Source organism: Cervus elaphus, chromosome 23 (assembly GCF_910594005.1).
Source record: "Cervus elaphus chromosome 23, mCerEla1.1, whole genome shotgun sequence".
Lineage (NCBI taxonomy): Eukaryota > Metazoa > Chordata > Mammalia > Artiodactyla > Cervidae > Cervus > Cervus elaphus.
Window position 1 is genome coordinate 54,423,375 of NC_057837.1, and position 27,108 is coordinate 54,450,482.

General features: G+C 58.3%; 1 protein-coding gene across 1 annotated transcript; it reads right to left on the reverse strand.

Annotated features, from left to right (window-relative positions):
* Nucleotides 1-237: 237 nt before the first annotated feature.
* SLCO4A1 (solute carrier organic anion transporter family member 4A1) lies at nt 238-24,335 on the reverse strand. Its single transcript, XM_043884641.1, has 12 exons — nt 24,157-24,335; nt 12,273-13,096; nt 11,253-11,343; nt 10,548-10,669; nt 10,063-10,174; nt 7,104-7,258; nt 5,479-5,674; nt 4,768-4,933; nt 4,493-4,665; nt 4,168-4,232; nt 3,418-3,566; nt 238-1,448 (listed from the first exon to the last, which is right to left on the reverse strand). The coding sequence occupies exons 1-12, from the start codon at nt 24,225-24,227 to the stop codon at nt 1,284-1,286; spliced, it is 2,289 nt and encodes a 762-aa protein (XP_043740576.1). The 5' UTR covers nt 24,228-24,335; the 3' UTR covers nt 238-1,283.
* Between the last annotated feature and the right edge of the window lie 2,773 nt (nt 24,336-27,108).

Below are 27,108 nucleotides of genomic sequence, written 5' to 3' on the forward strand. Positions count from 1 at the left end.
CTGGCTGAGGGCCAAGCCCCTTGTCCCCAACTTGGGTGCTGGGCCCTGAAGGGAGGGGACTCAGGTCACACGGGGAAGGAGTCACCACTTGGAGCGGTGGGAGGGACCTCAATCAAGTGACGGCTCGCCCCAGGGCAGCCCATAAGGACATGAACTCACAAAAGCCCACTCAGACAATTTGCAAAACTGCTGAACTTTGCAGATTTATGGTAATAAAATACACTGGGCAGGAACATATGCTTTAAATATTAAAATATATTTATACACATACAGTTTTAACAGAGGACATGGACAATAAACATTCCACCCAAGTCCCAGTGCCCTCCGGGTAGAATTCTCAAGTGCTCAGCACACGGTCAGGTAAAAACAAATTCTATAAATAAGTGCTTATACAGAATATGGGTCCTTAGCTACATTCTTAGGTTGCTCCTGTCCCACTGTGGGGTTGTGAGCCCGAGGACAGGAGATGACAGTAGGTTTACAACAACACATGAAGGAGAAGTTCCCCAGGACACAGCCCCTGGGTCTCCTCTTTATCAGGAGAAACGTGGGACATCAAGGCAGGCTGCCTGAAAAATGCCATGGACCCACCCAGGAGCTCCAAGGCACCAGCTTGTCCATAGTGCAGGATCCCTGTCCCTTTCTCCAAGTGGCCTCAACCGGGCCAGCATCAGCGTGAGTACTGTGAGGAGCCCCAGACATCTAAGACCGTGATGGGAGCTCAGCGTCTCCACTGGGCACCACTCATTCCAGGCATCTGCCACTGGAAGGAGAGAAGAGGGGACACAGGAGCAGCTCCCTGGAGTCCACAGGTGGTTTCGCATTCTGTGCAATGACAGACGCAGTCACATAGGAGGGCGCAGGTGGCTTTACAAGCACAGCTGTTCATGTTTCCAAGGGACCCTGAGGCTCCCGAGGACGCCATCTGGCGAAGAAAGAGTGGAGAGTGAGGGACCAAAGGGAGATGGTACTTCATCTGGCTGGGAAGCCGGCTGCTCCTTCCAAGCCAAGAGCTGGTCACCCTGATCCGTCTGGTGAGGTCCAGAGGGGCTGGGTCAGTGGCTTCCACTTGGATGCATCTTGCATTCTTCCTCCTAGGTGCCCTTGAGGCTTCGACACGTGGTCATCAGCTCAGTCCCCCAAGATGCACCGGCAGATTTTTGCAAGGTCTTCAATGCTGGGGTTCAATTGGGGAGGGGTCCCCGCTTCTGGGGAGCAATGAGACAGTGTTTCCAGGAAGTGCTGCATGGCAAGTTTGTGCCTCTGGATGGGCAGGTGGGCCATCAGATGTTACTCTGGATACGGAGAGCTGAGGGGGCTTCCTGAAGGTCTGAGGGGTTGTCAGAGGCTGAGGACTGGCTGGGCAGAGAAGCCTCCAGGCCATCAGAAGACCCCAATGGGCTCTTGTACAGAAAGTAGGCAATGGCGAAGAAGATGGAGCCCAGGACCTGGGGAGAAAGGAGCCACTGGACCTTGGCCAAGCTGCCCGCCCAGAGGTCCCCGGTGCTCCCGCTTCTGAGCCCCTGGCCTGGCCCTGGGTTCCTCACAGCATCCTGGAGAGCCAGGTCATGCTCTGGCCAGAGGACCCATCTGTCCTGCACAGCCAGGCCCAGCTTGGATACCAGTACTTTTAGTGGGGGAATGAAAAATTAAATTTGACTTGAAAACAAGGGCATTGGGGAAGTGGGGAGTGCTTGCTGTGGGCTGAACAGTGTACCCCAAAAGATATGTCCTGACTCCCAGAACCTGTGAGCAGGACTCGATCTGAAAATAGGATCTTTGTGGGCAAAATTAAGTTAGGGGTGTTGCAGTCATTCTGCATGAGGTCCAGTGACTGGTGTCTGCATAGAGAAGGGGGGCTGACACAGACACTCAGGGAGCAGCCAAGATGGAGGTAGAGATGGGGTGCTGCCCCCAGAAGCCTAGGAGACCCAAGGGTGGAGGAGCCACTGGGAAGGGGAAGGAGGGAGGGGGAGACAGCTGACAGAACCCCTCAGAAACACTACAGACACCTTGATTTTGGACACTTGCCTTCCAGAACAGGAAAGAATTAATTTCTGTCTAAGCCCCAGTGTGGGGTGTTTTGTCATAGCTGCCCCTGAACCTAAGAAAGAGGTGGTCAGTGTTGGTGGTCACTTCACTGCAGGCACTGCCCAGATCACCCACTGCTGATGCTGGAGTCACAGGCCATCGGGAAGACAACACTATGGGCAGGCATGCTGGCCTCTGTCTGTGTATGTGTGTTTAAGGTGTGAAAGCTGGGTTTTCACAGGGGCACTGCCTGGGTGGATGGACCTGAAACTGCAGTGACAAGAGGCTATTTCCTCTAGTGACCTTGTGACCCAATGGGAGCACCTGGCCACTCCCCCGTCCCCACTAAAATTAGCACTGACTTTGGGAGCCGATCCAACCCCAGTGCCGAGGTTGTGGGGGTGCTATCTGGGCAGACAGTGGTCCAGGTACCAGCCAGCTGCTCTGGCTGAGGGATCACACAACACAGGGAAAAAGGAAAGCAAGGGCCAGCTCCCTGTGTAGGCACGACTCTTTGAATTGACCCACTTGTCCGGGCCCCACAAATCCCTTCTCACACGTGGCTATTTTTAAGCTAATCTTCGGGGAGATAAACCCAAAGGTGGCTGAGAATCCTGTCTTTGTGGCTCTCCCCAAAGAGGCGGTTCTGCCAGTACGACGTCCCGAGTCTACCCTCCACCCGAAGAAGAAAACCAAGACATTCTTATAGACTGGCCCTAGGCTTCTGCTTTATTTGGGAAGTCTTGCATCTTTTCCTCTAATGGGGGTAAATTCAAAATAAAAATACTAAGTTTCTCCCTGCAGATCTTGTATGGAGAGATACAGCAGAAAGGTTCTTTTAAGAGTTGAAAGCAGAGGGTCAGGCTGAAAAGTGGGACGTTAACTCAAGGCCCACCAGAGAGGCAGAGGGAGAAACTCAGCTTGTGGACCCTCCCAGCCCACCAGCCCAAAGTGGGCAGGCCTACCTGGCTTTTGCTCAGGGGAGTGGTTTTTGATTTCTTCAAAGCCTCAGCTGACCAGAGCCCCAGGGCAAGTCACGGTGGGTGGGGTAGGTGGGTGGGGGGTGGTGAGGGCTCTAGAGGGCAGGGGGATGGGGGTGGCCTGGACATAAGCCCTGGACTTGCTGTCCTGCCATTGCCTCCACTGGCATCAGGTCATCATGACCCAATAGTGACCGCTCAGAACAGGGAAGGATCCCCTTCTGACAACCAGATGCAGGGGTGATACCCAGGGCACCCCTTCCAGTGGGGGATGAAGCTGTTGGAAGAACCCAGGGGCTGCCCAGACCCCCTGACTAATGGGAGAAGACTCTTGGCTCTTTGGAGTGGGCTCTAGGGCTCCCACCCCTCCCCCAAAGCACTCCTGGAGGGACGTTGCCCTGCTCACCTTGTACCCCAGCCCTGCGATGAGCAGGTACCAGCTCATGGCCGAATTCTGGTACACAAAGCAGGAGCCCTGCTGGCCACACTGGTCTTGCCAGAGCAGACAGGCCTTGTCGATCACCCAGCCAAAGGCAATGGGCCCCGGGATGCTGCCTGTGAAGAGAGGTACACTCAGGGACTGGACACATCCGGGGAGCAGGGGCGGGGGTACAGTGCCAGTGACCCACACAACATGGACCCTCGGGAAGGTGTTCTCAGGGGGTGCAAAGGGAACTTAAGTGCTCCTTTCTCTGGGGATTTGCCTCTGCAACCAAGATGCCCCATGATCTTTGGCTCTGGTAGAGCCTGTGTGTTACTGAGGAAAGGGCACACTCTGGGCTGTTTAGAAAACACCCTGATGCTAGGAAAGATTGAGGGCAGGAGGAGAAGAGGGCATTGGAGGAAGAGACGGTTGGATGGCATCACCCACTCAATGGACATGAGTTTGGGCAAACTCTGGGGGATAGTGAAGGACAGGGAAGCCTGGCGTGCTGCAGTCCACGAGGTTGCAAAGAGTCTGACAAAATTAAGTGACTGAACAAAGGCACCCTCAGGGCAAATAAATGGCCAGGGGTCCCTCTAGTGGACTGTTAGGGAATAGCATCCTTCCCTGGGGCGACATAGCCTCCTGCTGGGAGGCTCGTCAGCCTGGCTGGGTTCTTGTGCAGTGAACACACCACACAATTGTGCTTGGCTTCCTTACACAGCACAGTACCTAGAGTTCTAACCACGATCCACTGGATTCCCAGTGCAAAGGATCTCTGCTGATCACAGACGCACCTGCAATGGAAAACCAATACCAGTCAATGCCTGGGGAAGCTTGGTTGCCTGACACATAACACCCCCACGGCGGCTCTGGGTCCTGGCCGAGCCCCGGGCTGCATCACTGCCTCCCTGGTGGCGAGCACCACAAGAGGCAGTCAGCTCTTTCCTGCCAGAGCTCTTCGGGGCCCGGCACACACCCTTCAGGGATCCTCAGAGCTCCAGCTTAGCTGCAAAGGGAAGGTTCTGGACCAGAGCGAACCCCACCCCGGGCTTACCGTAAAGTTGCTGTTAGTGCAGGAATGCTGCTGAGGAAGGTAAAGACAATTACAACGAATATGAAAACCAGAAGGAGGGGCTTTCTCTGACAAGTTGAAGTGCATTTCCCTGCGGTAGCATGGCCAAAACCAGAGGAAAAATTCTGAGGGACACAGCTACAGTCTCGGTACACCTGAGGAGCGCAACAACAGCGCTGATTACAGGAGGAAGCGGCAGGGCCCCAACCCCCGCCCCGCGACCGGGCGCCGACCACGCGTTCAGGGGCCACTCTTACCTTCTGGCCGCCCGGGCCGGGCATGGCCACCTCCAAGCAACCCGCATAGCACGGCGAGTAGTACATGAGGCCGTCGGAGCCGCACACGGGGCTGTAATGCTCCGGCTGGCAGCCGCAGTGAAGGTTGCAGGCAGCCATCAGCTCCAGGTGGCCTTCAGGCAGGAGGCTGCGGGCAGAAGACAGGGACGGTGGGGTGGAGGCCAGTCTGGGGTCTGGTCCTCACCGGCCCACATCTGAGGGGTTCTGAACTTGCTGAGAGTGCTCCACAGCTGGGGCTGCCACTGTCCCATTTTATAGACAGAGGCTCAGGGACCGGCCACCGGGCCCCATTGAGGTCATCATCCTTGCTGTTACGCTTGCGTATTTGCTAAGTCACTTCAGTCATGTCCAACTCTTTGCAACCCCATGGACCATAGCTCGCCAGGCTCCTCTGTCTGAGGGATCCTCCAGGCAAGAATACTAGAGAGGGTTGCCATTCCCTTCTCCAGGGGAATTTTCATGACCCAGGGATCAAACCCATATCTCTTATGTCTCCTACATTGGCGGGTGGATTCTTTACCACTAGCGCCACCTGGGAAGTCCCCTTGCTGTTATAACCACCTCCAGAGGCTGCACCCCAAGTGCCAGACCCCACCTCCATTCCAGGGACCCCTGGTCCCCCCCCAGCACACGCAGGGGTCTCCCCTCACCCCGGTGCTGCCTGGCCCTTACCTCCCATTGTAGCCAGTGGTCACGCCTGCCATGGGCACCCCGGGGCAGTGCATGAGGAAGATGAAGGAGGCCAGCAGGCTGATCAGGGTGCAGAGCAGGCAGAACTTGATGATGCTGGAGCCTCGGAGCTTGAACTTGTTCACAAAGAATCCACCCAGGAATGTGCCTCCACCTCCTGCTGGCACCACCAGGTACCCTGAGGAGAGGGAAGGGTTCAGGGCCATCCTGGGGGCCTTGGGGGTGGGGCCAGCTGGGTCTCATCTCCACTTTACAGATGGGGAGATGGAGGTGCACAGTCATGGGGCCCCATTCTCATGGCAGCGCTGGGCTCTGCGCCTCACATGGGGGCCCTGACCACTGCTCTCAGGGACCCTGTGGCCTGGGGAGGCCACCAGGTCAGCCACTCAGAGGCCCAGGGAGGCAGGGGAAGAACAGGACAGGGAAGAGGACAGGTCACTGGCCCCCAGCCCCACCCGCTGGGGAGGCCACAGGACAAACACACTACTGGGCCCATGCAGTCAGAGTCTGACCACAAGTATTTGGAGAAGCTGGTGGCTGCTGCCATTTGGTATGAAGTAGGGCTTCCCTGGTGGCTCAGATGGTAAAGAATCCGCCGGCAATGTGGGAGACCTGGGTTCAATCCCTGGGAGCCTGGTGGGCTGCAGTCCATAGGGTCACAGAGAGGGGGACACAACTGAGGTGACCGAGCACATGGCATGCATGGCTTCATCTGCATGTGGCTTCCAGGTCACCCAGAGACGGGGTGCAGAGGGGAGGGGGTGGAGGAGACCTCAAAGTCCCTGGGCTCAGTGAGCCCCTCTCCCCAGATTGAGACCAGCTCTGGGGACCCTAGGGATATGCTGTTCTAAGAAGGGATTATCGGCTGCTTTGGGGAAGGGGAGACAGTTGTTTGGGTGGGGATATGGGCAGACGGGCTCAGCCATGAGGCCAGCAAGGAGGGATGTCTAGGGGCACTAGTTGGGGGGTAGGGCCCCAATCTGACATCATCCACCTATGCAGGGAAGGGAGCCCTGTGGGTGGGGCCTGGCCAGGATGGACCCCACATACCTCATGCCCGGCATGCTCTCTGTGAGGCCATGGTTGCCCCCAAACACAGGGCTACGCCGTGAACAGGGCTGGGAGGAGGGTCCTGAGGAGGACCCTCACTCTCCTGGGAAGGCCAACCACCTCTGGCCACAGTATGCCTTCAGCCAAGCTGGCCCAGGGCTCCAGACTCAGGGAGATCCCAGGACACTGATCGCCTGGCTCCCAGGGATGGCCAGGCCCAAGGGAGTCTAGTGGTATCTGCCACCCAAACCCCTTCCACCACGACCAGGGACACAAAGGCCCAGGCTCCCCAGGCCCCACAGAGAGACTGGTCAGCCTCCAGGAAGGACCTTTCTCCCCATCTGGGAGTGGGGCTTTGTAAGTGTGATCAGAGCTCTCCTGTAGGAGCCTGGATGCCTGCTCTGGGCCCCTGCCTGGGCAGGATCACGCAACCAGGATGTGTGGCCTGTGTGGGTGGCACTGCCTGGGGTTTTCTAGAAGAGATTATCAAAGGCCCCTCTGAAAACTGATGAAAAAGCAGAGGACCCGTTCCCCTAAGACTCAAGGAGTGTTCTCACCAAACAAGGTGGCAGCTTCCGAGGCGCTGAGGCTGAACTGCGACTCGAGGAACTTGGGCCCGAATGTGGACATGCCGGCGATGAGCGTGGCCTCGGTGGCCCCGGCCAGGCAGAGCAGGATGAACGTGGGGTTCTTCAGGAGGAGCCAAATGGAGCTGCAGGGGAGGGGAATGGAGACCAGACAGAAGAGACCGAGGGTCAGAGTGGGCCAGAGACAGAGCCCTTCCCACCTGAACACAAAGAGCCCTGGTTCTGAGGGAGGAGTGGGTGGGGTGCAGGAGAGCAGGGGACATCCCACATTTACCCCCAGAGAAACCATGCGTGGGGCAGGTAAGCACTGGTGCCGGGATCTGGAGCCCGTGGCTTGCTGTGAAAGGCGGGGGTCACAGAGTCTGGCTCCAGTGTTGGGAGAGACCCCGAGGGATCGTGATGCTACTGAATCAGCCCCGGGGGCAGCTGGGAGGACCAGCAGAGGGGTCTGGGACAGGAGCAGAGGGAGGGGACAGGCAGCTGTCATCATCCAGGACTGGGTGGCCACCAGGAGAGGGGATCAGGGCCTGCAGGGGGGCTGACTCAAGCACCACCAGTGAAAGGGGGTGATGGGAAGACCTGAGGTTTGGAGCCAGAGACCCCTCCAAGGAGCCCCTGGTGGGCTTGATTGGCTCTCAACTCCTCTCTGTGGGCACTTGGGGGACAGTGGCTAGTGGGGTAACACCAGGGGCTTGAGAAAGCGATGTGGGCTGGGGGCAGTTTCTTTTGGAGCCATGGGTGTTCTCAGGTGCCCACGAGCAGGCAAAGTCTGGTGACAAATGTGTTGACAGAGCCTGTCACAGCGGCTGAGGACGGCCGTCTTTTCTCATATTCTCTGTGTCTGCAGCTGAGGCCTCATAAGCCTCCTGCCTGCAGAGCCAGCCCCTCAGACATTGTGGGTCACCCTCCCAGGAGGAAAGTCCCACACCCTGAGACACTGTGGGTCACACTCCTAGGAGGGAGACCCGCCCGGAGAACCAGTCCCTCAGACATGAGTGTGACCCTCCCAGGAGGGAAACCCTGCCCATCCCAGCCGTCAGCGCATCTGTCAAAGCAGTGCTGACACCCTGACACCAAAACGCTCTTCATTTTGAGGACACAGGCCAGCGTTAAATTGGATCCTGACTAGTAGGAGCTTGCAGTGAGGCCATAACCCCCGGGGGAGGGGATCGACACTAATGAAGTCACCCCAACCCCGCAGCTGCTCAGGTTAACCTCAGAGCAGCCTCTGTCCCCCTCCTGATGCAAACAGGGACCTGATTCCATTTTAGAACTGACTTCCAGACTAGAGGACTTATGACCAGGCTTCTTTCTGGTCAACAGTCTGAGTCCCACGTACATGGAGGAAATAAGATGCAGAGGAAATGCCGTCTTGGTAAGGCTGTCTGGGACTAGCCTGTGTGTGTGCGTGTGCCTGTGTACATGTGTGTGTGTGCCTGTGTGCGTGCGTGTGTGCCTATGTGTGTATGTGTGTCTGTATGTGTGCCTGTGTGTGTGTGTGTGTGTTTGTGTGTGTGGCAGTGGGGAAGCCCTGGGTGCGGCTAGTCCCTTCCCGGACCTGCCCAGACCTGCTCAGGCTATGGGGATGCTCAGCAAGGCTCAGGCCAGGTGACTTGTCCCAGAAATATGTGAACTTCCTCATTTCTTAATCCCTGTCTGTAGGTTCCTCAACTGAAATTCTTGTATTGAACTTTGGCTCAGAGAACTAGTCACAACCTTGACAGTGGGCCATGTTCCTGGATTCCTTTTATCAGCAACAGCCAGTTCAGGGAGCCAAGCCTGAGCAGAAATCTCCTTATCTCTGCACTTTGTCCCTGGGGCTATGGGGACCAGGCTGTTAACACCCTTGGTGCTGGCGTTGCTCTGAGGGAGTGGGTGGCCCTGCACCCAGCTCCACTGTGCTGTTGGGAGACAGGACAAGCGTGTCCCCAGCCAGGGCAGCCCTGGGCCAGCTCTGCCAGTCTCAGGGGCAACTCCTGGGTGGGTGGCTCTTCTGGGGGGTCTAACCAGGCAGCAAGAAGCCCAGGGCTTCCATGACCCCATGTCATCCTCCCTGTGTTGAAGACAGACATCAGGGGCTCATTCCCACCACTGACAGCACCCACCCCCCCAGGGGGACATTTATGGGCTCAGGAAGCTGTGGGGCAGGTGGGCACTCAGTGAGGCTGAACTCAGGCAGGTGATTTGAGGGCCTCCTTCCCCTGCCTAGGAGAGCCCCTCACAGAATGCCGTGATGAGGGGCCCTGGCCCACCAGGAGCCCCCTCCCAACATGGTCCCTCTGAGATCCCAGCAGCCTTGGCTCTGTCCCGACACGGTGACGTCAGCAAATGAGGCCGGGTCACACATGACATAAACAGGACATCACTGCCCAAGAGGAGGTAGAGGCTGGATGGTTCCTTCCACGGAGCCCCGAGGGCACATGAAGGTGACTCCCAGTGAAACGATCAGAGGACAGGTGGAGGGGTGACTCCTGGGGTGGGGGGGTCAGTAGCTTCCCTGAGGACTGTGGGCTCATTGTCTGCAGGGCAACTCACCCTAGCATCAGGGGTTCACTTAGTGACCATGAGGAGGTGCCAGGCACGGCCCCCAGAACCTGCCATGCGGGAGTATGAACAGGCCCCTGTGTGCGGGTCCCTGGGTCCACAGGCCTGGGCAGTGGGGGGCAGGCACTGTGGGGTGTCAGAACTGGCCCTCGGTGGCCCCATGCCAGGAGGTTCTGTCTGCTGCTTCTTAATCTCTTTGCCCAAGTTTTGGAGCCAAGACCTGAAGGTTGCTGGGTCACAGGATGTATAGGGGGTGTGGGCTTCCCACGTGGCCCTGGAGGGGTCACAGGCCTCTCCTAGCTGAGGGTGAAGACCCAGCATGTGGAGGACCCTAAAGGGTCTGCAGGACACACAGGCACAGACGAGAGGCCCCCAAGGTCCTTACAGAGGCAGGTCTCTGATGGTTTTCCCGAAGTCAGGGTTGCTGGTCACCTCGTGGCTACTGTCCTTCAGCTGGTATGTTTCAGATGCTCTCATGACCACATAGCGCTGGGAGCCTGAAAGGATGGGTATTGGTGAATGGCAGAGACCAAAGGCCCCAGCGCTTCTCCTGGGTGTGGGACCAGCTGGTGGACAAGGCTCCTGGACAGACAGTAGATGCACTGAGGTGACAGACTGGCAGAGAAAGGGGGTGGGAGAGAGTCTGCGGGCTCTCCTTCTCCAGAGGGAAGGAATTGAAACGGGCGCACCTCCCCCTTGAAACAAGCCTCTCCCTTGGGTCCCTGAGCGGGTAGAGGTGGCAGGCGTAGAGGGAGCACACGGGTCAGGCCACCCTGCAGGAAGGCGGCATCACCCAGGGGATGAAGGGAGGAGGGGGAGCAGGGCACAGGGTGTCCTGTCTCCCACTCACCTGGGGCAGGAAGCACCCACCTGGCAGCTGCCGTGGGTAGCCAAGGATGGGGATCGCGATGAGGAAGGCAGCGGCCCCGGCACCCAGGAAGCCGACCCACCAGGCGCCCACCCACAGTGGGCTCTCGGTGGTCAGCTCCGTCCTGTGGCAAGAGATGCTTGGGGTCGGTGTTGTGCTCACAGCACCCAGAGCACACACACCAGGCACCCTTCTGTCTGCTGGTCAGCAAGAGGCAGAGGCCAAAGGCTCTGCCCTGATGCCTCCCCCCACCCCAGGTCTGGACCAGCAGTGGACGAGGGCAGCAGGAAAGATGTAGGGTGGGGATGCACCATGGTAACCAGCTGGCAGATGCTGTGCAGCCTGCTCAGGTCCATCCCTTCCTCTGGGGCCTGCCAGGCTGCCTCCCGACAAGGCCATGGGGACTGGGGGCTGGTGGGGGGCCAGGCTCTCCCAGCAAGAGCAGGGCAAGGCACATCCCCCTCCCGAAGCAGTGCAGAGGGGCCGTGGCTGATGCCCTGGCCTCAGCAAAGAGCATGGGAGCAGTTGCGGCTGGTCTCTCCCAGCTCTGGGAGGCCGTCCATCTACACTGTCCCCTCCCCCAGGCCACACTCTCCAAGTGGCCCCCAGACTCCCTGGTCCATCAGAGCAGGGCCACCATCCCCCTGCACCAACAGCAGCGCTTTCCCTGTGGACTAGATCACAGCCGTAGGGCCCAGGTCACTCACTGTTGGCTGATATCGGTGTAAATGTTCAGCAGGGCGCCGCCCACCAGGTAACCCGCTGCGGGGCCGAGGATGGCCGCGGTGTAGAAGGTGGCTGGAAAGGAGCAGAACCGTCAGGACCCACCGCCCCACTTGCCCACCTGGGAGAAGCCCCTGCATCGCTGCCCTCTACCCCAGCCCTAGGCGGGAACCCCTTTAACTCGAGTGTTCCTTGTACAGTCTCCACTGTGTCTGATATTGGCCAGTGTCAACCTTTCAAGGTGATTTTAAAACATTCCTCTCAAAGCCTCACAGACACCCCCTGGGCTTTTTCTCCCTCAAAAGATCCCAAGACCCTCATTTTGCAAGTTGAGGGTGGCACCTGTGCGGGGCTGTGGGCTCACCTGGGTCCCAAATGCCCCCCCACCCCAGTCCTCAGAACGGCAACTGCCACATGATGGTGGATGTAGGAAGCGGGACAGTGAGTGAGCCTGGCCAGGCTGGAGCAGGGCTCTCCACTGACCCCGGCCCTGCCCTGGAAGAGTGGGCCACGTAGGATGGACACAGAGAAGTAGGCGGCATTAAGGCTGAGAGCTCAGAAATCTCACCCAAATAAACAAGAGGGTCTCGGGGGCAGCATGAGGCTTGAGGCCATCCCCCACAGGAGGCATGGCAGTGCCCAGCTCTGTAGCCCGGTCACTAGCTGAGTCCAACTTACGGGATCTTAGTTTCCCAAACAGGGATCAAAACTGGGTCCCCTGCAGTGAAGGTACAGAGTACTAACCACTGGACCACCAGAGCCCACGCACTTTGGAACCCGCAAGATGTATGGGGATCAGGCTGAGCTCGGCCGGCACCACCTCCATCACCTGAGGCGTCAGGTGAAATTCAGGCCCATGCTTACCTGCCACCTCACCTAGGAGCCCCTGAGGCCAGGTGTGACCACATGTGGCCAATGAGGAAATGCACATAAGGGGTTTGGACGGGGCTGGGCTTCGAGCAGACGCCCAGTGGACTTTACTGCCAGCACGCCCGCCCACTCACCGATGTAGACGGGTGAGTAGCTGGACTTGACGTTCTCATCCAGGTAGGTGACGCCCAGCGTGTAGAGAGGTGTGGCACCCATGCCGTGCAGGAACTGGCCCAGCATGAAGACCAGCCGGTAGCTGGACAGGCTGGAGGCGCCATCCCTGCACGTTGAGCTGCGGTTGGCCCCGCAGGTCCCCACGACCTCATCCACCTGCACCTCATAGCGGCCGGCAGTGAAGTGTGGCAGCGCAAAGATCAGCGAGCCGGCGCCCATGACCAGCACGCCCCAGCCCAACCAGCGGGGCTTGTGGCCGTGGCCTCCGAAGTAGCTGACGAAGGTGAGGCAGAGGCAGGCGGCCACATCGTAGGAGCTGGCGATGAGGCCGCTCTGGTAGCTGTGAAGGTCGTAGCGCCGCTCGATGGATGTGATGACGGTGTTGATGAAGCCGTTCACTGTCATGCCCTGTAGGAAGGAGGCCACGCACAGGAACAGCAGGAAGCCCCGAGGCGTGTTGAAGGCCTGCAGGCACGCGGGGGCAAAGGCCCGCCAGCCACAAGCCTCCCCCGGCTGTCCAGCTGCTACGTAGCACACCTCCTGGGCCGCCCGGGGCCCACACTTCTCGGGTTGGCACAGCGGCTGGCTCAGTGGTGCACTGAGGGACACCCGCTTGCTGGGGGGGGTGTGTTCACACTCGCTGTTGGTGCCCGGGGGTGGGCCGGGGAAGACCAGCTGCGGCATCGAGACGAAGGGCTTGTCCCCCATCGAGTGCTGGGGCATCTCCGCTGAGGCAGTGACAGCAATGGGAACGGACACGCGGGATTCCAGCAGCTGGTTCGATCTGCAGGAAGAATTGTTGGTTAGCGTCTCCAGCTCCAGGAGAACCCTCCCCCAGGCCTTGCACTCTGCCTACCCAGTGTCCAGCGTGGTGGGGGTGGCCTCCCTGACCAGCCCCCTCCTGGGATCCAGACCCATACACTCAGGGCACCCCTGGCCTGAACAAGGCCACAGAGCAGAGAGCAGAGCTGAGACCCAGCAGGACCGAGTCGGATGCTGTGTGAACACCTGAGTCTCCCCAACCCGCACCTTCCCCGTGGCCTTGGCTCACCAGCTTGAGCTGTGTGTTCCGCCTGGGACAGCTGACTGCCCCCTACTCTGAACTCACACCCGGCTGGCTTCGCACTCTCTCACAAAAGGGAAAACCATCCAAGACCAGAGTATGGAGAGTGTGGGAAGTGAGCAAGGGATAAGGGCGGGTGCCCCAGAAACCACCGAGGTCTGCAGCCCCGCAGGTAGTTTAAGGGAGGTCATGCCAACACTGCATCTTTCTGCAAACTCCCAGCCTGCCATCTCTGGGCCTCACTCTGACCCCTGGCACCTGACCAAAAGGAGCTCAGTCAGAGCCATGAAATCACTGCATCTTGAGGCTCCCAGGGGCTCCTGTGCACCCCAACACTGCCAAACTTTGAGAGAGGGTGGTCCCTATGCCAGGTCAACAGGCCCTCTGTCTGCCCCAAGGTTGCCTGGGAACCCAGGCGGCAACAAGCACTCTGCATCTTAAGAGGAAAGAAGCTGATTTTCCTGCCTCACTTGTACCTACACCCCTGCCACCCATGAAAATGCCAAGGGAGGGGCCGCTGCCTGGAGGCCTAAGGCTGCCCCAGACTCAGATCTGTGGACCGAGTCTTTCAGGCATCTAGTGATGGAGCTGCTCTGCCAGGGACATGGGAGGGAGAATGGTGGTCCCCCAGAAAAGGAATGTTCCCCCCCCCCCGCCCCTCAACCCCGAGTGTGACCTTATTTGGAAAAAGCATCTTTGCAGACGTGATCTTTGATTTGAGATGCGGCCATCCTGAAATCTGCCTGTAATTCAGGAGACACAGGTTTGATTCCTGGGTCAGGAAGATCTCCTGGAGGAGGGCACAGCAACCCGCTTCAGTATTTTTGCTTGGGAAATCCCCTGGGCAAAGGAGCCTGGTGGGCTACAGTCCCTGAGGTCACAAAGAGTCACACATAACTGGGCACGCACGCACAACCTGGTTTGGGGATGGCCCCAAATCCTGAGACTGTGTCCTCAGGAGAGACGCCATCGACAAGGAGGCAGAGGTACAGTGATGCAGCCACAAGCCCAGGACGCCAGTGGGGGTGGGGGGGACCAGGAGCCGGAAGAGGTGAGAAGGCCCCTCCCCGGAGCCTCCAACGGAAGGCAGCCCTGCCCACACTCAGACTCTGGCCTCCAGACCTGGGGGAGCAAAGTTCTGTCCTTTTAAGTCTCTGGTTGGTGGTCCTCTGTTATAAGACCCTCACGCAGCCCCCAAGGGGTCCTGGCTTCCAGGAGGCCAAAGGCACTCAGAACAGGATGTAGGCCCTGTGGTAAGGGCAGAGGGCTGTTCCCACTGACACTCTCAGGCTGTGGGGTCAGGGAGGGGCACCAGGAGTGCCTCAGGGGAGCTGCGCCTTGCCTGGGCCCTGCTGCTCGAGAGCAAAGAGAGCTTTTCAGCCACAGTGGCCAAAAACAGACCCTTCAGCCCTTGGAACAGCAGCTTTGGGGTGTCCGTGGGCTGGTTTTTGGCCATGAGAGCTGCCTGGTTTACAGGATCTTAGTTCCCCAAGCAGGGATTGAACCTGGGCCCCCTGTAGTGTGGAATCTCAGAGGAAATGGAAATACTTCAGTATTCTTGCCCGGAGAATCCCACAGACAGAAGAGCCTGGCAAAGCTATAGTCCATGGGGTCAGAAGAGTCAGATATTACATAGCAACAAAACCACCAACAACCACAGGACCACAAGGGAATTCCCAGGACTGCCTGTTTTTAAACAAAAGAATGGCTTATCTTGTGTTAATCTTGCAAACTGGGAAGCAGCCCAGGGTTAGGGAAGTGGCTGTGGTGGGACCACACCCCGGGCCAAGAGGCAGTTCTGCATTGGGAGGGGTCTGGGAGCAACACCTCCCATGAGCCCCTTGCAGGTGCGTTGAGGCTGGTGCACCCCGTCTTTCCTACAGACCTCAGCCTGCTCCTTAGAGGCTCCATGTTGGCTAATTTTAGCCTCACCCTGGCCTCCTCTCCATCCTCCCTTGGGGCCAGGCCATGGACACGAAATGGCAACATCCCACTTTCTGGTGTCTGAGCTCCACACCCAGGTTGTGTCCCTGTCGTTGGTGCACACCTGGCCACAGCCCATCTTCCAGGAAAGGGGAGTGGACCCAGAGAGGTCAGCAATTTCCTTGAGGTCACACAGCCAGTTGGGGCTGGTTAGGATGAGACCACGTGCAGGAGTCACAGGTGTTCTTGCCGACATTTCATTCAAAGAACCGTGACCAACTGTGTGTCATCGACCCACAGAGTCCACTGTTTATTTTGCAAACTGGCACTGCCAGGAAATCAGCAGCCAGATCTTGAGGCCGAGTGTGGACAGAAAAAATTCCCCCTCAGTCGTTCCCGGGGCCGTGACGACACCCAGAGCTATATTTATAGAGCTATGCACCCTGGCATGCCAGGTTCAGTCATGAAAGCTACAAGGAAGGTGTCTGCAGAAGGGGAAGGATCGTCAAGGCTCCTAGGGGACAGAAATCAATATATCTGCACCCACAGACCAGCTCCCGAAGCAGCTGTGTCCACAGTTCATATGGAGCCCAGGCCCCTGTGGAAGAGCGTGGCTGGTGACAAGCGTGAGCCCTGGGACAGGACAGCTCTGCCTTTCCCACCCCCCAGCCCGTGGCTCCAACACTCTCCTGATGCAGAAACTCAGAGAAAAACAGAACAGGCTCATCATTGCCCAGAGGCCACCGTGTGCTGCTGGTCCTGTGCAGCTCGTCCCTCCAGTGTTTTGTCTCAATGTGCCTACACAGGTAGGTACACACACACAACACATCTGTGTGTGCACCTGAGCACATACCACTGTCTGCACTTTTCACGCTCAAACACATGAATGCACGCACATCATCAACAGGGCCCTGGACCCCAGCCTGGGCTGGGATAGACCCAAAGTGAGTTGCCCCAAGCAGGCCGAAGGGATTGGCTGCTCGGAGAGGCTTGGTCCAGTCACCTGTGGGGATGGAGGGCAGTACCGGACCAAGGAGTTATCATCAGTGGGTGGGTGTTCCCACAAGGAACTGCAAAATCGCAGACTTGTTTACCCCTTCCCCAGTTTGTTTCACTCTCCCGCTGACTCCCCAGCAGGAGAAATGCAGGGTCCAGGACAGGAAGGATCAGGCCCCAGCAGGGTTTAGGAGGCAGCCAGGCCGCTAAGCTTTCATGACTAGCAATGGTCACTAAGAAATAGAGTCCTTCCTATTTGAAAACAGAACCCATTTAACAAGACTGGAAGGCCAGTGTGGGTGGTACAGACAGTTCCAGGTCAGCATGACATTGATCTGAGCCATCAGCTCTGGTCTCTGACACAAACACAGGAAGTCAGTCTACTATCAGGCATATCGCTTGCTCCTCAATTTGCAGACGGAAAATCCCATTTTAGACATTTAACCAGGTGACCGGAAGTGGTCACCACCCGTATGGCCTGAGAAGTAAACGGGACCACAGCACCACTAATTACACAGCCCTGGTGCCTCCCGGCCAGGTCTGTCAGGAGTGGCTGTGATGGCCAGGACACAAAAGCCTGCGTGCAGACCTCGACGCCACCCCCTCCATTGAGGCAGCCTGTGACGGCATCCACCCAAGCTGTAACTGAGCCCCGAGTCTGCTCCGCGTGCTGTGCGCCAGTTGGAGACATCCACCCTCATCAGCGGTGTTTGGATCAGAAATCGGGTGGGTGGGCCCTTGGGTGACATAGGCGCTGTGGTGTCTGTGTGTGGGGGGTGGGGGGGCAGACAGAGACACCCATGATGTGAAGCCAGTGGTGCCTGGTATCCCCTCCGTTGGCAGGCATGTGGATCCCGTGACACGGGGATCTCAGCCTTGAGGAGGGCCCAGTGTTCCCAGGTCCTCAGGAGATGCCTGAGTTTGTACCAAGGTCCCAGGTGACATGTGCTGGGTGTGTGTGGTGTTAGGAGCTGGCTCCGGAAGTGAACACAGACGGTCATGCGGATGCCTGCCCTGGGCTTAAAGGACACTTTGCTATGTGCGCAGCTCAAGGACTTGATCTCACCCACAGGTTTGCTGAGAATCGGGCCTGCAGGAGCTGCCAGCACTGGCACAAGGGCGTTTCAGGCACCGCAGAGAGTCCAGGACACAGACTCGGGTATGGGCGGGGGGCGGTGGGCATGGCCAGCCCCTTTGTCTCAGGTTCCTGGTCATCAGCTCCCTCGAGACAACACTGCTAGGGCCTGGGGGTGCAGCCCAGGCCACTCAGGGAGATTTCCTTCCTGGACCCGATTCTGCAATGGTCAGAGGTGACCCCTGCCCCCCACCCCCCTCCGCCGACCACTCGAAGCTCAGCTAGGAGAAGATGACTTCACAGCTGTTCTCCATAAGGTTGGCCAACTCCCTTGAAAGCTAGGCTGAGCCCCAAGACTATTGTCTTTTATTTCTCTGTCTCAGGCCAAAAAGCAGGTGGCAGGGTGGCAGAGTCCAGTGGCGGCACCACTTAGGGACCAGCTGGGTCCCCCGAGGACTGGACAATGCCACAGGGCTCGGGGAGGATGTTGGGCCACCCCTCCGATTCCTCTCCTGGGCCCTGTGCATGTGGCCTAGGTTTCCATCTACTTGGAAATCGTTTTAGCAGAAAAGCATATCTGCTTCCCACCTGCCACTGAGGCCTGACCTACCATGTGGCGTCTCTGCCGGAACCTGAACTTTCAGGCTTGGCTGATGGTTGAGGGGCTGGGTGACTGCAGCTGGATGGTAGAGGAAGACTCAAGCAGGAGATGGGAGGTGGGGGACATGAAGGGGACAATGGGTGGAGACTGAACCACAGGAGGGCCGGGCCTGCTCCGGCCAGTACCCCAGGTCCAGGGCAAAGGTACCCTCACCTGAGAGACTGCAGCCATCTAACTCCAGGCATCTCGCCCCACCCCTCCTTCTGCTGAGCCTGCAACTAAATCTGGCACCTTGTCCATGATCTCAGAGCCAAGAGCAGCGTGATGGCAGATTCTACCTGTCAGTCTGGTGGGTCCTGGGGCGCACCCCCCAGACACTGGACAAACATTACAGGTGTGGCTGTGAGGGCATTTCTGTAATCAGTGAGCATCTGAATCAGTAGATTCAGGACAGTGGGCCTCATCCAGTGAGTTGAACGACTGAACAGAACAGAAAGGCTGACCCTTGCCTTCTCTGGCTGGCAGGGCCACCTTTGAACTGGGACGTGGGCATTTTCCTGCCTTCACTTCACTTCACTTCATCGCTCTTTCTGGGTCTCCAGACTGTGGCTTTCAGATGGAATCATGACTTTATTTCTGCCGAGTCTTGGCTTACAAAATCATGTGGGCTGAACTCTTCTAATTAGTCTCTTTTTGTAGCGACCTGTCTCCTATCATCTGGGCTTCTCCGGAGAACCCTGACTCACGCAGCAGGTAATCCTGAGTCAACACCTGCTGTGCAAGGTCTGTGCTGGGCAGTTGGGGTGGGGATCCCCAGGACACCATCCCATCCACAAGAGTTCACAGTCCCCCACACTCCAGGCCACCACTTAAGAACCAGTAGCAAACTGTCCCAGCTGCAAATCCAAACAGCACAGGCTGCTGAGAGACTCACGGCTTGGAGCTGACAGAGGCCTGGGAGTGCGGCTGCGGGGAAGGGGCACCTGACAGGTCACTGCCACCACCTTCATCCATGCCTGTCCCCTGGGTCTGGCACATGGAGCTGTCTCCTGCTCATGTGAAATCCCTGCCATGGGCGCCCCCATGTTAGAGATGTAACTCTCTCCCCCGAGTCAGGAGGGCTCCTCTGAGCCCTGTGCTGGACCACTGCCCCAGGACAAAGTCTCCAGAGTACTCCAGCCATGTGACCCCAAAGCAGGGGGCAGCAGGGGACTGGCGGCCCTGGGGCACCTGCTAACCACCCAGCCAGGCCCACTCTGCTGCTCTACTGCCCTGGTTCTCATGGAAAGATGTCTGAGGCTGGGAACAACTCTGATGAAGGTTTTGACCACCCTCCTGGCCCTAGATGCACAGAGAATCCCCTCCATGTGCAGGGAAGAGAGCGACTGTCATCCTCAGCCGTGCAGGGCACACAGCTCTCCCTGGGGAGCCTGATCTTGCAGGGGAATCTTGTCCCACCCACGCCTGCTCCTTGTCCCACCCCAGCTTGCTCTTGGCCAGGCAGCAGCAGGTCGGAAGCAGGAGGAGGGGATGGGGTGGGGGGAGTCTCCTCTCTTGCCAGAGCCTCTCTTTCCCTGTTCCCTGGGGGGAGTCAGAGCCCGAAGGATTAGGCAGGAGGATTAGCAGAACAACATGCTCCCTGGGGCCTCCAGCCATCAGCTCCGCACCTGGGGCTTCTGAGAGACAAGTGAGAGAGTGCACTCAGGTGCATGCGTGTATGAGTACTTGTGTGTTCACGTATGGCTATCTTAGCAGATAAGGTTTCTTCCAACACCTGGACATCAGCTGCATACCGAGGTGCCTGTGCCAAGGACTCCGGGTCCCCTCCTGGCTCCTTCTCCCCCATCCTCCTGCATCTTCACAGTTGCCTGCAGCTCCACGTGGGTGGCTCACTGTGGCCCTGCCTATAAGAACTGAGAAGCTGGGGTCAGTAAAGGACTGACCTCAGTGGTTTTCACATTCACCTGCTTGGCCCTGCCCACTTCTTCCTCAGGCCTGCCCCAGGCATTTACTACTCCCAGTTGAACTCTGTCTGCAAAGCCCAGCAGGTAGGAAGGATGCAGGATTACCCAGAGTAATATGTTACGCCTCAGGTGGTGGTGCCTGGGCCCCTGAGGCTCCTCAGCCTGGCTCCCCATGGGATAGTCTGGCCGCAGCTGGAGCAAATGCCCCAGGGAGACCTGAGGCTGGAGTGGGCAGGTGAGGCCTGTCCACACGTGTGAGGTGCTTCTAGGCTCCATCCTGATGCCACTGAGAACTTGGCAGCCAGGGAAGAATCGCAGGTTTCATTTCTCCTTCCTCCTCATGCTCCAGCCAGCAGACATCCTGACCTGACTGCTCCAAGGCCATCAGCCATGACCACACAGCGGTGACTGCCCCACACCGACACAGCAGCCCCATGGAGCTCCTGTACCATTGCCCCGTTGGCTGTCTCCCGGCCTCCCCATCCTGCTCCTTCCATTCCCCATGACCCTGGGGGCTCTGCAGGCAGCCTTCTCCCCTCGCCTCCTAAACTCCTCCTGCTCTCTCCTCCTCTGACTGGGTGGGGAAGAGGAGGGACTTTCACATCTCAAAGCTATTTGCAGAGCAGACTCCCGGGTGGCTGGACCTGGGGCAGCCACCGCAGCATCGGCACACCCTAATTTGCAAACCTGGTGACCACACACAGGTGAGTGGGCAGGGAGCCGGCTGCTTTGCATGGAGGCCGACAATGAAGGACTGTCTGAAGGAGACCTGGGAGGACCTGTCCAGCAGGGAGTGTCCTGCTGTCTCAGCGTAGACATTCCTGCTCCCACCCTGAATCCACAGCCCAAGCCCGGGCTGTGGGAGGGTTGGGTGAACAGAACTGCAGAGGCTCTCACGGCTCTGGGGGTGCTGGGAGCAGGTTCTGTCCACATGATGGGCCTGCCTTGGCACAGGCCAGACACTGCCACTCCCAGGTGGCCTCTTGGGCCTATGGGTCCAAGTACCAGCCCCATGCATCTGCCGAGAGGTTGGGCCCTGAGCAAGCCCGGGTGGGAAGGGAGCGCCACCCTCAGCCCAGTGATCCCAAGACCCCTGTCTTCTGGGTGGAGGGGGGATTCCTCAGGTATCCCCAAGGCTTGCTGGGTAAAAAAGCCACTGGGGAAAGGCAGCCCCGTGGTGAGGATGTTCATGTGGTTCCCGGCCACATGGGAGGAGAGGACATGTTGGTAGCCCACAGTCCGGGAGCCTGTGACTCTGGACACTGACAAGCAGAGCCAGGCCAGCCTGGTACTTGGACCTGAGGCAGCCTCACTGGCTGTACGTGACTGAGCAGTTTTTGTAAGAGGCACGTGGTTTGTGAGTGCGTCCTCCGCCCCCAGAGATGTGGTCCAAGAGGCTAATTCTGGTGGGAAGGGGGCTGTGCTATGGTCGTCATGGACATCAGCGGGCTGAGGGCTGACCTGGGCCAGCAGAGGAAGGGTCCCCATGACTAGCCCATGGGAGACACATCCTGGATCCAGCGCGTCCGTAGCTAGGATGGCCCCCCTTCCCGACAGCAGGACCTGACTCCACTGAATCTCTGTGAGCCCAGGTCATCAGAGGTCCAAGCTGGTGGGCCTTGTCTTGGGGCAGGGTCCCAGCAGGCCTGTCCATGGTGAAGACGGGGGTCCTGCCCAGATGTGGGCACCCATGCTCACCATGACCATGCCAAGGCCACACAGCAGCTGAATGTCCAGGAACAAAAGTGGCTGAGTGTCCCGATGACTATCATATACACCCCTCCGAGGCGGGAAGTGGGCTCTCTGCTGCGCCTGAAGGCAGAAGGCTCGGGATGGCGGGGGGAATATGTTCATGGTCTCTGTCCACACTCCAGTCAGAGGAAGCAATAGAGGAAGCGGGAACTGGGCCAGGGCGAGTCCTCTGGGCCCCCCACTGGGCCTACTGTGCCATCAGGATGGCAAGCACCTGGGTCTGTGCCAGCACCTCCCCGTAGCCTGTGGGGAGGCTCAAATTGACAAGTAGCAGAAACTCACTCCAGAGCAAAAGTGTATGAAGCTGCGAATTTGTACAGCTTAGCAGTGCTGACCTGGGCTGGATTTGCACTCATGGAGACGAGTAGATGGAGGGCATGGAGGAGACAGTGCTGAGCCCTTGAGTTAACTTGGATTTCGCAGCAAGCAGGGGAGAACTTAACTGTTTGGAAGCCAGACATAACCCAGAGCCCAAGCCACAGCCAGTCCAAGGTCCATCACGACCCAGCGAGGGTCAGGCTCTCCAAGCTGAGTCCTTGGGAGTTGGGCACTCAAACCAGACTGGAGTCCAGGACTAGACACCAGCCCCAAGACCTCCCTCACACGGCTGTCCTGTCTGACTTCGCATCTCCCAGCCGCCTCACCATGGCAGTGGGGAGGGACTTGGTTGGGACACCTGCCACAGGGGCCATGCCCAGGGAACCAGGGTTAGGTCATAGCCATTTGGGTAGGTAGCAGCCCTGTGAAAAATGTCCAGGCAGTGGCTGCCAACCCTGCCCAGCAGGACCGAGGGATGAGTCCTGATGCAAGATGGTCAGGGTGCAGGTGGGGGTCCCACCAGGATGCCTCTCCCTCCCTGCCCTCCGGCAGCACCTGGAGAAGCCTCCTCCCTGCCCCCATGGGCCTGGGCTGTCCAGCCAAATTCTCCTGTCCCCTAAGGTGCTGCCCACCTTTGGGGACCTTGCCCTTTGTCAGGCCTGGCTCTCCTGGGTTTCCTTCTTCCCCAGGTACAGAGCTGTAGAATGTCTGGAATCACACAAACATGGACTCAAACCTCTCTACCACATTCTCCAGTGTGACTTTGGGCAAGTCATCTTGCAGCTCAGTGCCTGGGTTTACTCATCTGGGAAGTGGGAGCAACAGTAGCTCCCATGTGAGTGGAGGGAGGTTTCCATGTGTTGATACTCAAAGCCTGCAGCACAAGGCCTGCTGTGCTAAGCGCTCAGTGACCCAAGAGCTCAGCCTGTTAGACTGCTGCTGGTATTAGAGCTCCTCCGACCTGGCTGAACCCAGGGTCTCCCCTGAAGTCCACACGCTCCAGGCTACACAAAGAAAACCAAATGGCACCACCGTGATCACGGTTCACCCACCTCCTCCTTGGAACCTGTTTCTGATCAGACAGAACAAACCCAAGTTCCCAAAAGCACCATGAAAAGCGGTCACTAGGAACTTGGTTACTTCACTGTGGAAAACTCCTGTGGTCCTGAGAGAAACAGGCCCCACACGAAGTCTGACCCAGCAGAGGGAGACCCCAGCCCGGCACGTGGCGGGAGGGGAGGGGGAACCACGGGCCTCTTCCCCGGAGGCCAGACCCCAGTACCTGGCTGGGTTCTCCCTACCAGGTTCGGTAATGCCCAGGCTTGCTCCTCGGGCTTGGAATCCCAGCCTCTGCCATGGTTTCCAGGTCTCTGGCCAAGCTGCCCGTTGGGCGCAGAGCATGGGCTGTACCCTCGTCCATCCTCCCTCAGCTCCCGGACCCCTGTACCCAAGCCCCGGCTCTGTGCAGGGCTCGGGGGACCTCGCCGTGGCGGGGCGGGGACAGCGGAGCGCCCGGCATCGCACAGGCTGGGACCAGTCCCTCGCACCCACCCCGCCCAAGCCCGCGGAGCCGGCTCCACCCGCGCTCCCCTCCACGAGGTGTCTGGAGCGCGGTGGCGCGAACAAAGCGAGGCCACCCGCGAGAAACTTCTGTTCATGACGATTTCCTCCTTGACTCAGCAGTGGCGGCATCCGCCGCAGGTGGGGGCCCAGCCGCTCCGAGAGGAGCGTTTGTACTGGCGCGATCCGCGTGGCCTGAGCTGCGTGCGCGCCGGGCCACCTGCCCCGGCAACCACCCCAGGCCCTCCCTCCATTCCCGCCCGAGCCCCAACCAACACCCGTCCCCTTCCCTTCCGCGCGCCTCCGCGGAGGTGCCCTGCCCGGGGAACTAGAAGCGAGAGGGGGTCAGTTTTGAAGCCGGTCCCAAGGGATAGGCGGGCGGCGGGGAGCACTGCCGGGGCCCAGCGTCCCGCGCTGCCTGGCATTCCACCCGCGCCAGCGCCGGCGCCACCTCGATCCCCTAGCCCCCGCCCAGTGTCTGCGGGCACCTGCCGCGCCCCTGACGTCAGCAGGTCGCGGCCCGGCGCACCTAGGCGGCGCGCCCATGAAGGCGCCCTGAGCCTCCGCGGCCCTCGCTGCCCCGCGCACTTACCGTCCAGAGGTCCGGGCCGCTACGCTGCTCACCACGCTCTGGCTGCAGCTCGGCGCCCACTCCTGCTTCATTCATCCTCTCCGGGCCCGCCCCCCGCGGAGGCCTCACCTACTCTGGCCAATGGCAGCGCCGAGTAGGCTGGGCCCGGCCCCTCGCGCCCCCGGGCCCTCCCACTGAGGTGACAGCTGGCCTAGCTCGCTGCAGCCGCGGAGCGGGCGGGGCTGGAGAGGCGAGGGGAGGAGCCCGGGGCTGGAGCAGGGAGGAGGGGGCGCGAGATCCCGGGAGGCAATGAGCGCGGGCAGAGGGGCGGGGCCCTGGCGCCTTTCCAACCCCTAGGTCGCCGCCGCACCAGAGCCCAACTGCTCTTGGAGCCGGCTCTGGCTGGGCGCCTTCGCTGACTAATCCGTCCCAACTCCAGGAGACCCTCATCTCGGAGCCACAGGCCAGAAACCGAGAGTCAAGCTGTGAAGTCTGCTGCCCAGGTCACGCTGCGACTCAGTTTCAATCTGACTCGGAACTGAACCGGGGCTGGTGGGACGGAGACGGTGGGACAGGACGTAGGAGGGAGTGAGTTTTCCGCCCTACCGCTTCGGAAAGGCCTCCTGTGGTAGGTGGGGGCCGGGGCGGAGGCTCCGGGTACCGCGGCCACTGCCGGCCTCGGTCTGGCCTTGGTCCAGGTTGGGACGTCCACCAGTGCATGGCCCTTCGGGTGCGCCTTGCGCCCCTGAGAGTTAGGGATTGCGTGTTTGGGGACGTGCCCAGGACGTGGGCCAGGTCGTGCCGGTATGGTGAGGCCGGCACCTCCCTTGGGGACTCCACTGTTTTCAGCATGTTGCCTTTTCAGTAAAAGGATCCTTTTTTTGACGTCAGTAGATGTCAGGCGTGGGCAGAGCACTAGACCCTTTGCCCTCAGCATGAGGGAGTCTTCAGATCCTCCCATGTTCCTAACCTTGAACACAGTGCTTAGTCTCTCAGAGCCTTAGTTTCATCATCAGTAAAGCAGGAGTGATGACAAATTTAGTTGGCCAGTCATGTCCAACTGTTTTGGGACCCCATGGATTGGGATTTTCCCAGGCAAGAATACTGGAGTGGATTGCCATTTCCTCCTCCAAGGGGTTTTCCCTACCCAGGGGTCGAACCCTCGTCTAAACCGCATCTCCTGCTTGCCTCTCCTCCATTGCAGGAAATTTTTTTTTTTTTACCACTGAGCCACTGGGGAAACCCTTTCAGTTATGATGTTGTTTTAGCACAGTTGAATGAAACAGCATACCGAAGAGCGATGATGAAGCTTCCTTAAAGGGCTGTTGAAAACACTGAATAAAATAAAACAGGGCAAGAAGTTGGCCCATGTACTACTCATAAGAGTTGCCAGGAAGTGACATATCAGTAGCTGATCACAATAACACTCCACAATTTTCCCTTTTTATTTTGCTTTACATCTATTTTGAAAAGAAACTTATAAAAGTGAACCATGCATGTGTCTGTGTTTGAATCCTGAGATAAGTTGGGTAACAGAATAATGACCAAAATGTGACCCTAGGGTTGTAAAGCCCACGGAACCACAAAGGAGTAAGAGAGGCTGGCCTCTTCCTGTGAGGGAGGCGGAGGGGGCCAGTCCGAGTCAGAGGAAGAGGTGCTGGGGCTTATAGGGGAAGGCCCCGTTCACACAGTTATTTGTGAAATGCTCTTCCTTCAGAGCCCAGCTTTTACCCACTCTCTTGTGGGCCTGGGAATCCCTGGTGATGTCCCCAGGGCTAGTGGCTGCCTCCAAGCCTCTGCTCCTGGAAGCCGGGAAAGGTCAAGTTCCTCCTGGAACACTGGCCTCCACTCCTGGTGCTGCTCTTTAAGAGAAAAAACCACCAACTGTTGTTCCTGGGTGGCGAGACTCCCTCCAAGAGGAAGTGGAATTGCTGCCCAGTTGGCTGTTTTACCTGGCAGAGCAGGCTGGCAGGTGTGAACGGGTGCCCACCATACAGAGATGTCCCCGTGAGGTTGGAGAGTCGAGTTGCCCTGTAGACCTGGGCTCAGCATGGCCCTGGAAAGCTAAATAGGGCTGCCTGCCTTTTGTATGTAGTGAGCTACCCATCATGGGAGGTGTGTGAGCAGGACTAGCCCCTCTTCTGATGGGGATGCTATGAAGGCCTTTCAGATGTCAGAGGCAGGATCAGACTCAGTGTTTCCAAACTTCATTGTAGATTTTATTCCTTGAAACCATTATTTACACATTTTTTTCCTTTGAACAAGACATGTATTTTACTAAAAGAGTGAATTTATTTTTAAAAAATAAGTCTGTGTCATTACCATAAAGACGTTACCATAAAAAAAATAGATAAAGAGAGAAAGCGGTATTAGATCATGGCCAGGAGTCATGTACGGATGTGAGATTTGGGCCATGAAGAAGGCTGAGCGACGAAGAATTGATGCTTTCGAACTGTGGTGCTAGGGAAGACTCCTGACAGCTCCTTGGACAACAAGGAGATCAAACCAGTCAATCCTAAGTAAATCAACCCTGAATATTCATTGGAAGGACTGATATTGAAATTCCAATACTTGGGCCACAGAGCCAACTCTTTGGAAAAGACCCTGATGCTAGGAAAGATTGAGGGCAGGAGGAAAAGGGGATGACAGAGGATGAGATGGTTGGATGGCCTCACTGACTCGATGGACATGAGTTTGATTGAAGTCAGGGAGATGGTGAAGGACAAGGTTAGCCTGAGCTTAGGCACCCCCAAAGGCCCTGGGGAGCCCCTGCTTGTCCTGGGACCCTGTGCCATGCAGCCTGCCACAGGGCAGCAGCAGCCCGGGGTGTCAAGGGGTCCAAGATCTAGCTCAGATCCTGGCCACCAGCACTGTGGGGTCAGGTGACCCTATCTTCCCCTGGAAGAATTAGGAGGGGCCAGAGGAAGCCCAAGAGGTCACCCACAGAGCACAGCAACTTTTGAGAATGAGGGT

Excerpts from the sequence above, each read along its gene's own strand:
- SLCO4A1 (XM_043884641.1), bottom strand. The coding sequence starts at position 24,227 with ATGAAGCAGGAGTGGGCGCCGAGCTGCAGCCAGAGCGTGGTGAGCAGC. Across the intron at positions 4,934-5,478 it reads ACCACTGGCTACAATGGGAG|CCTCCTGCCTGAAGGCCACC; the intron begins GTAAGGGCCAGG and ends TTCTGCCCGCAG. Across the intron at positions 1,449-3,417 it reads TCGCAGGGCTGGGGTACAAG|GTCCTGGGCTCCATCTTCTT; the intron begins GTGAGCAGGGCA and ends CTTTCTCCCCAG.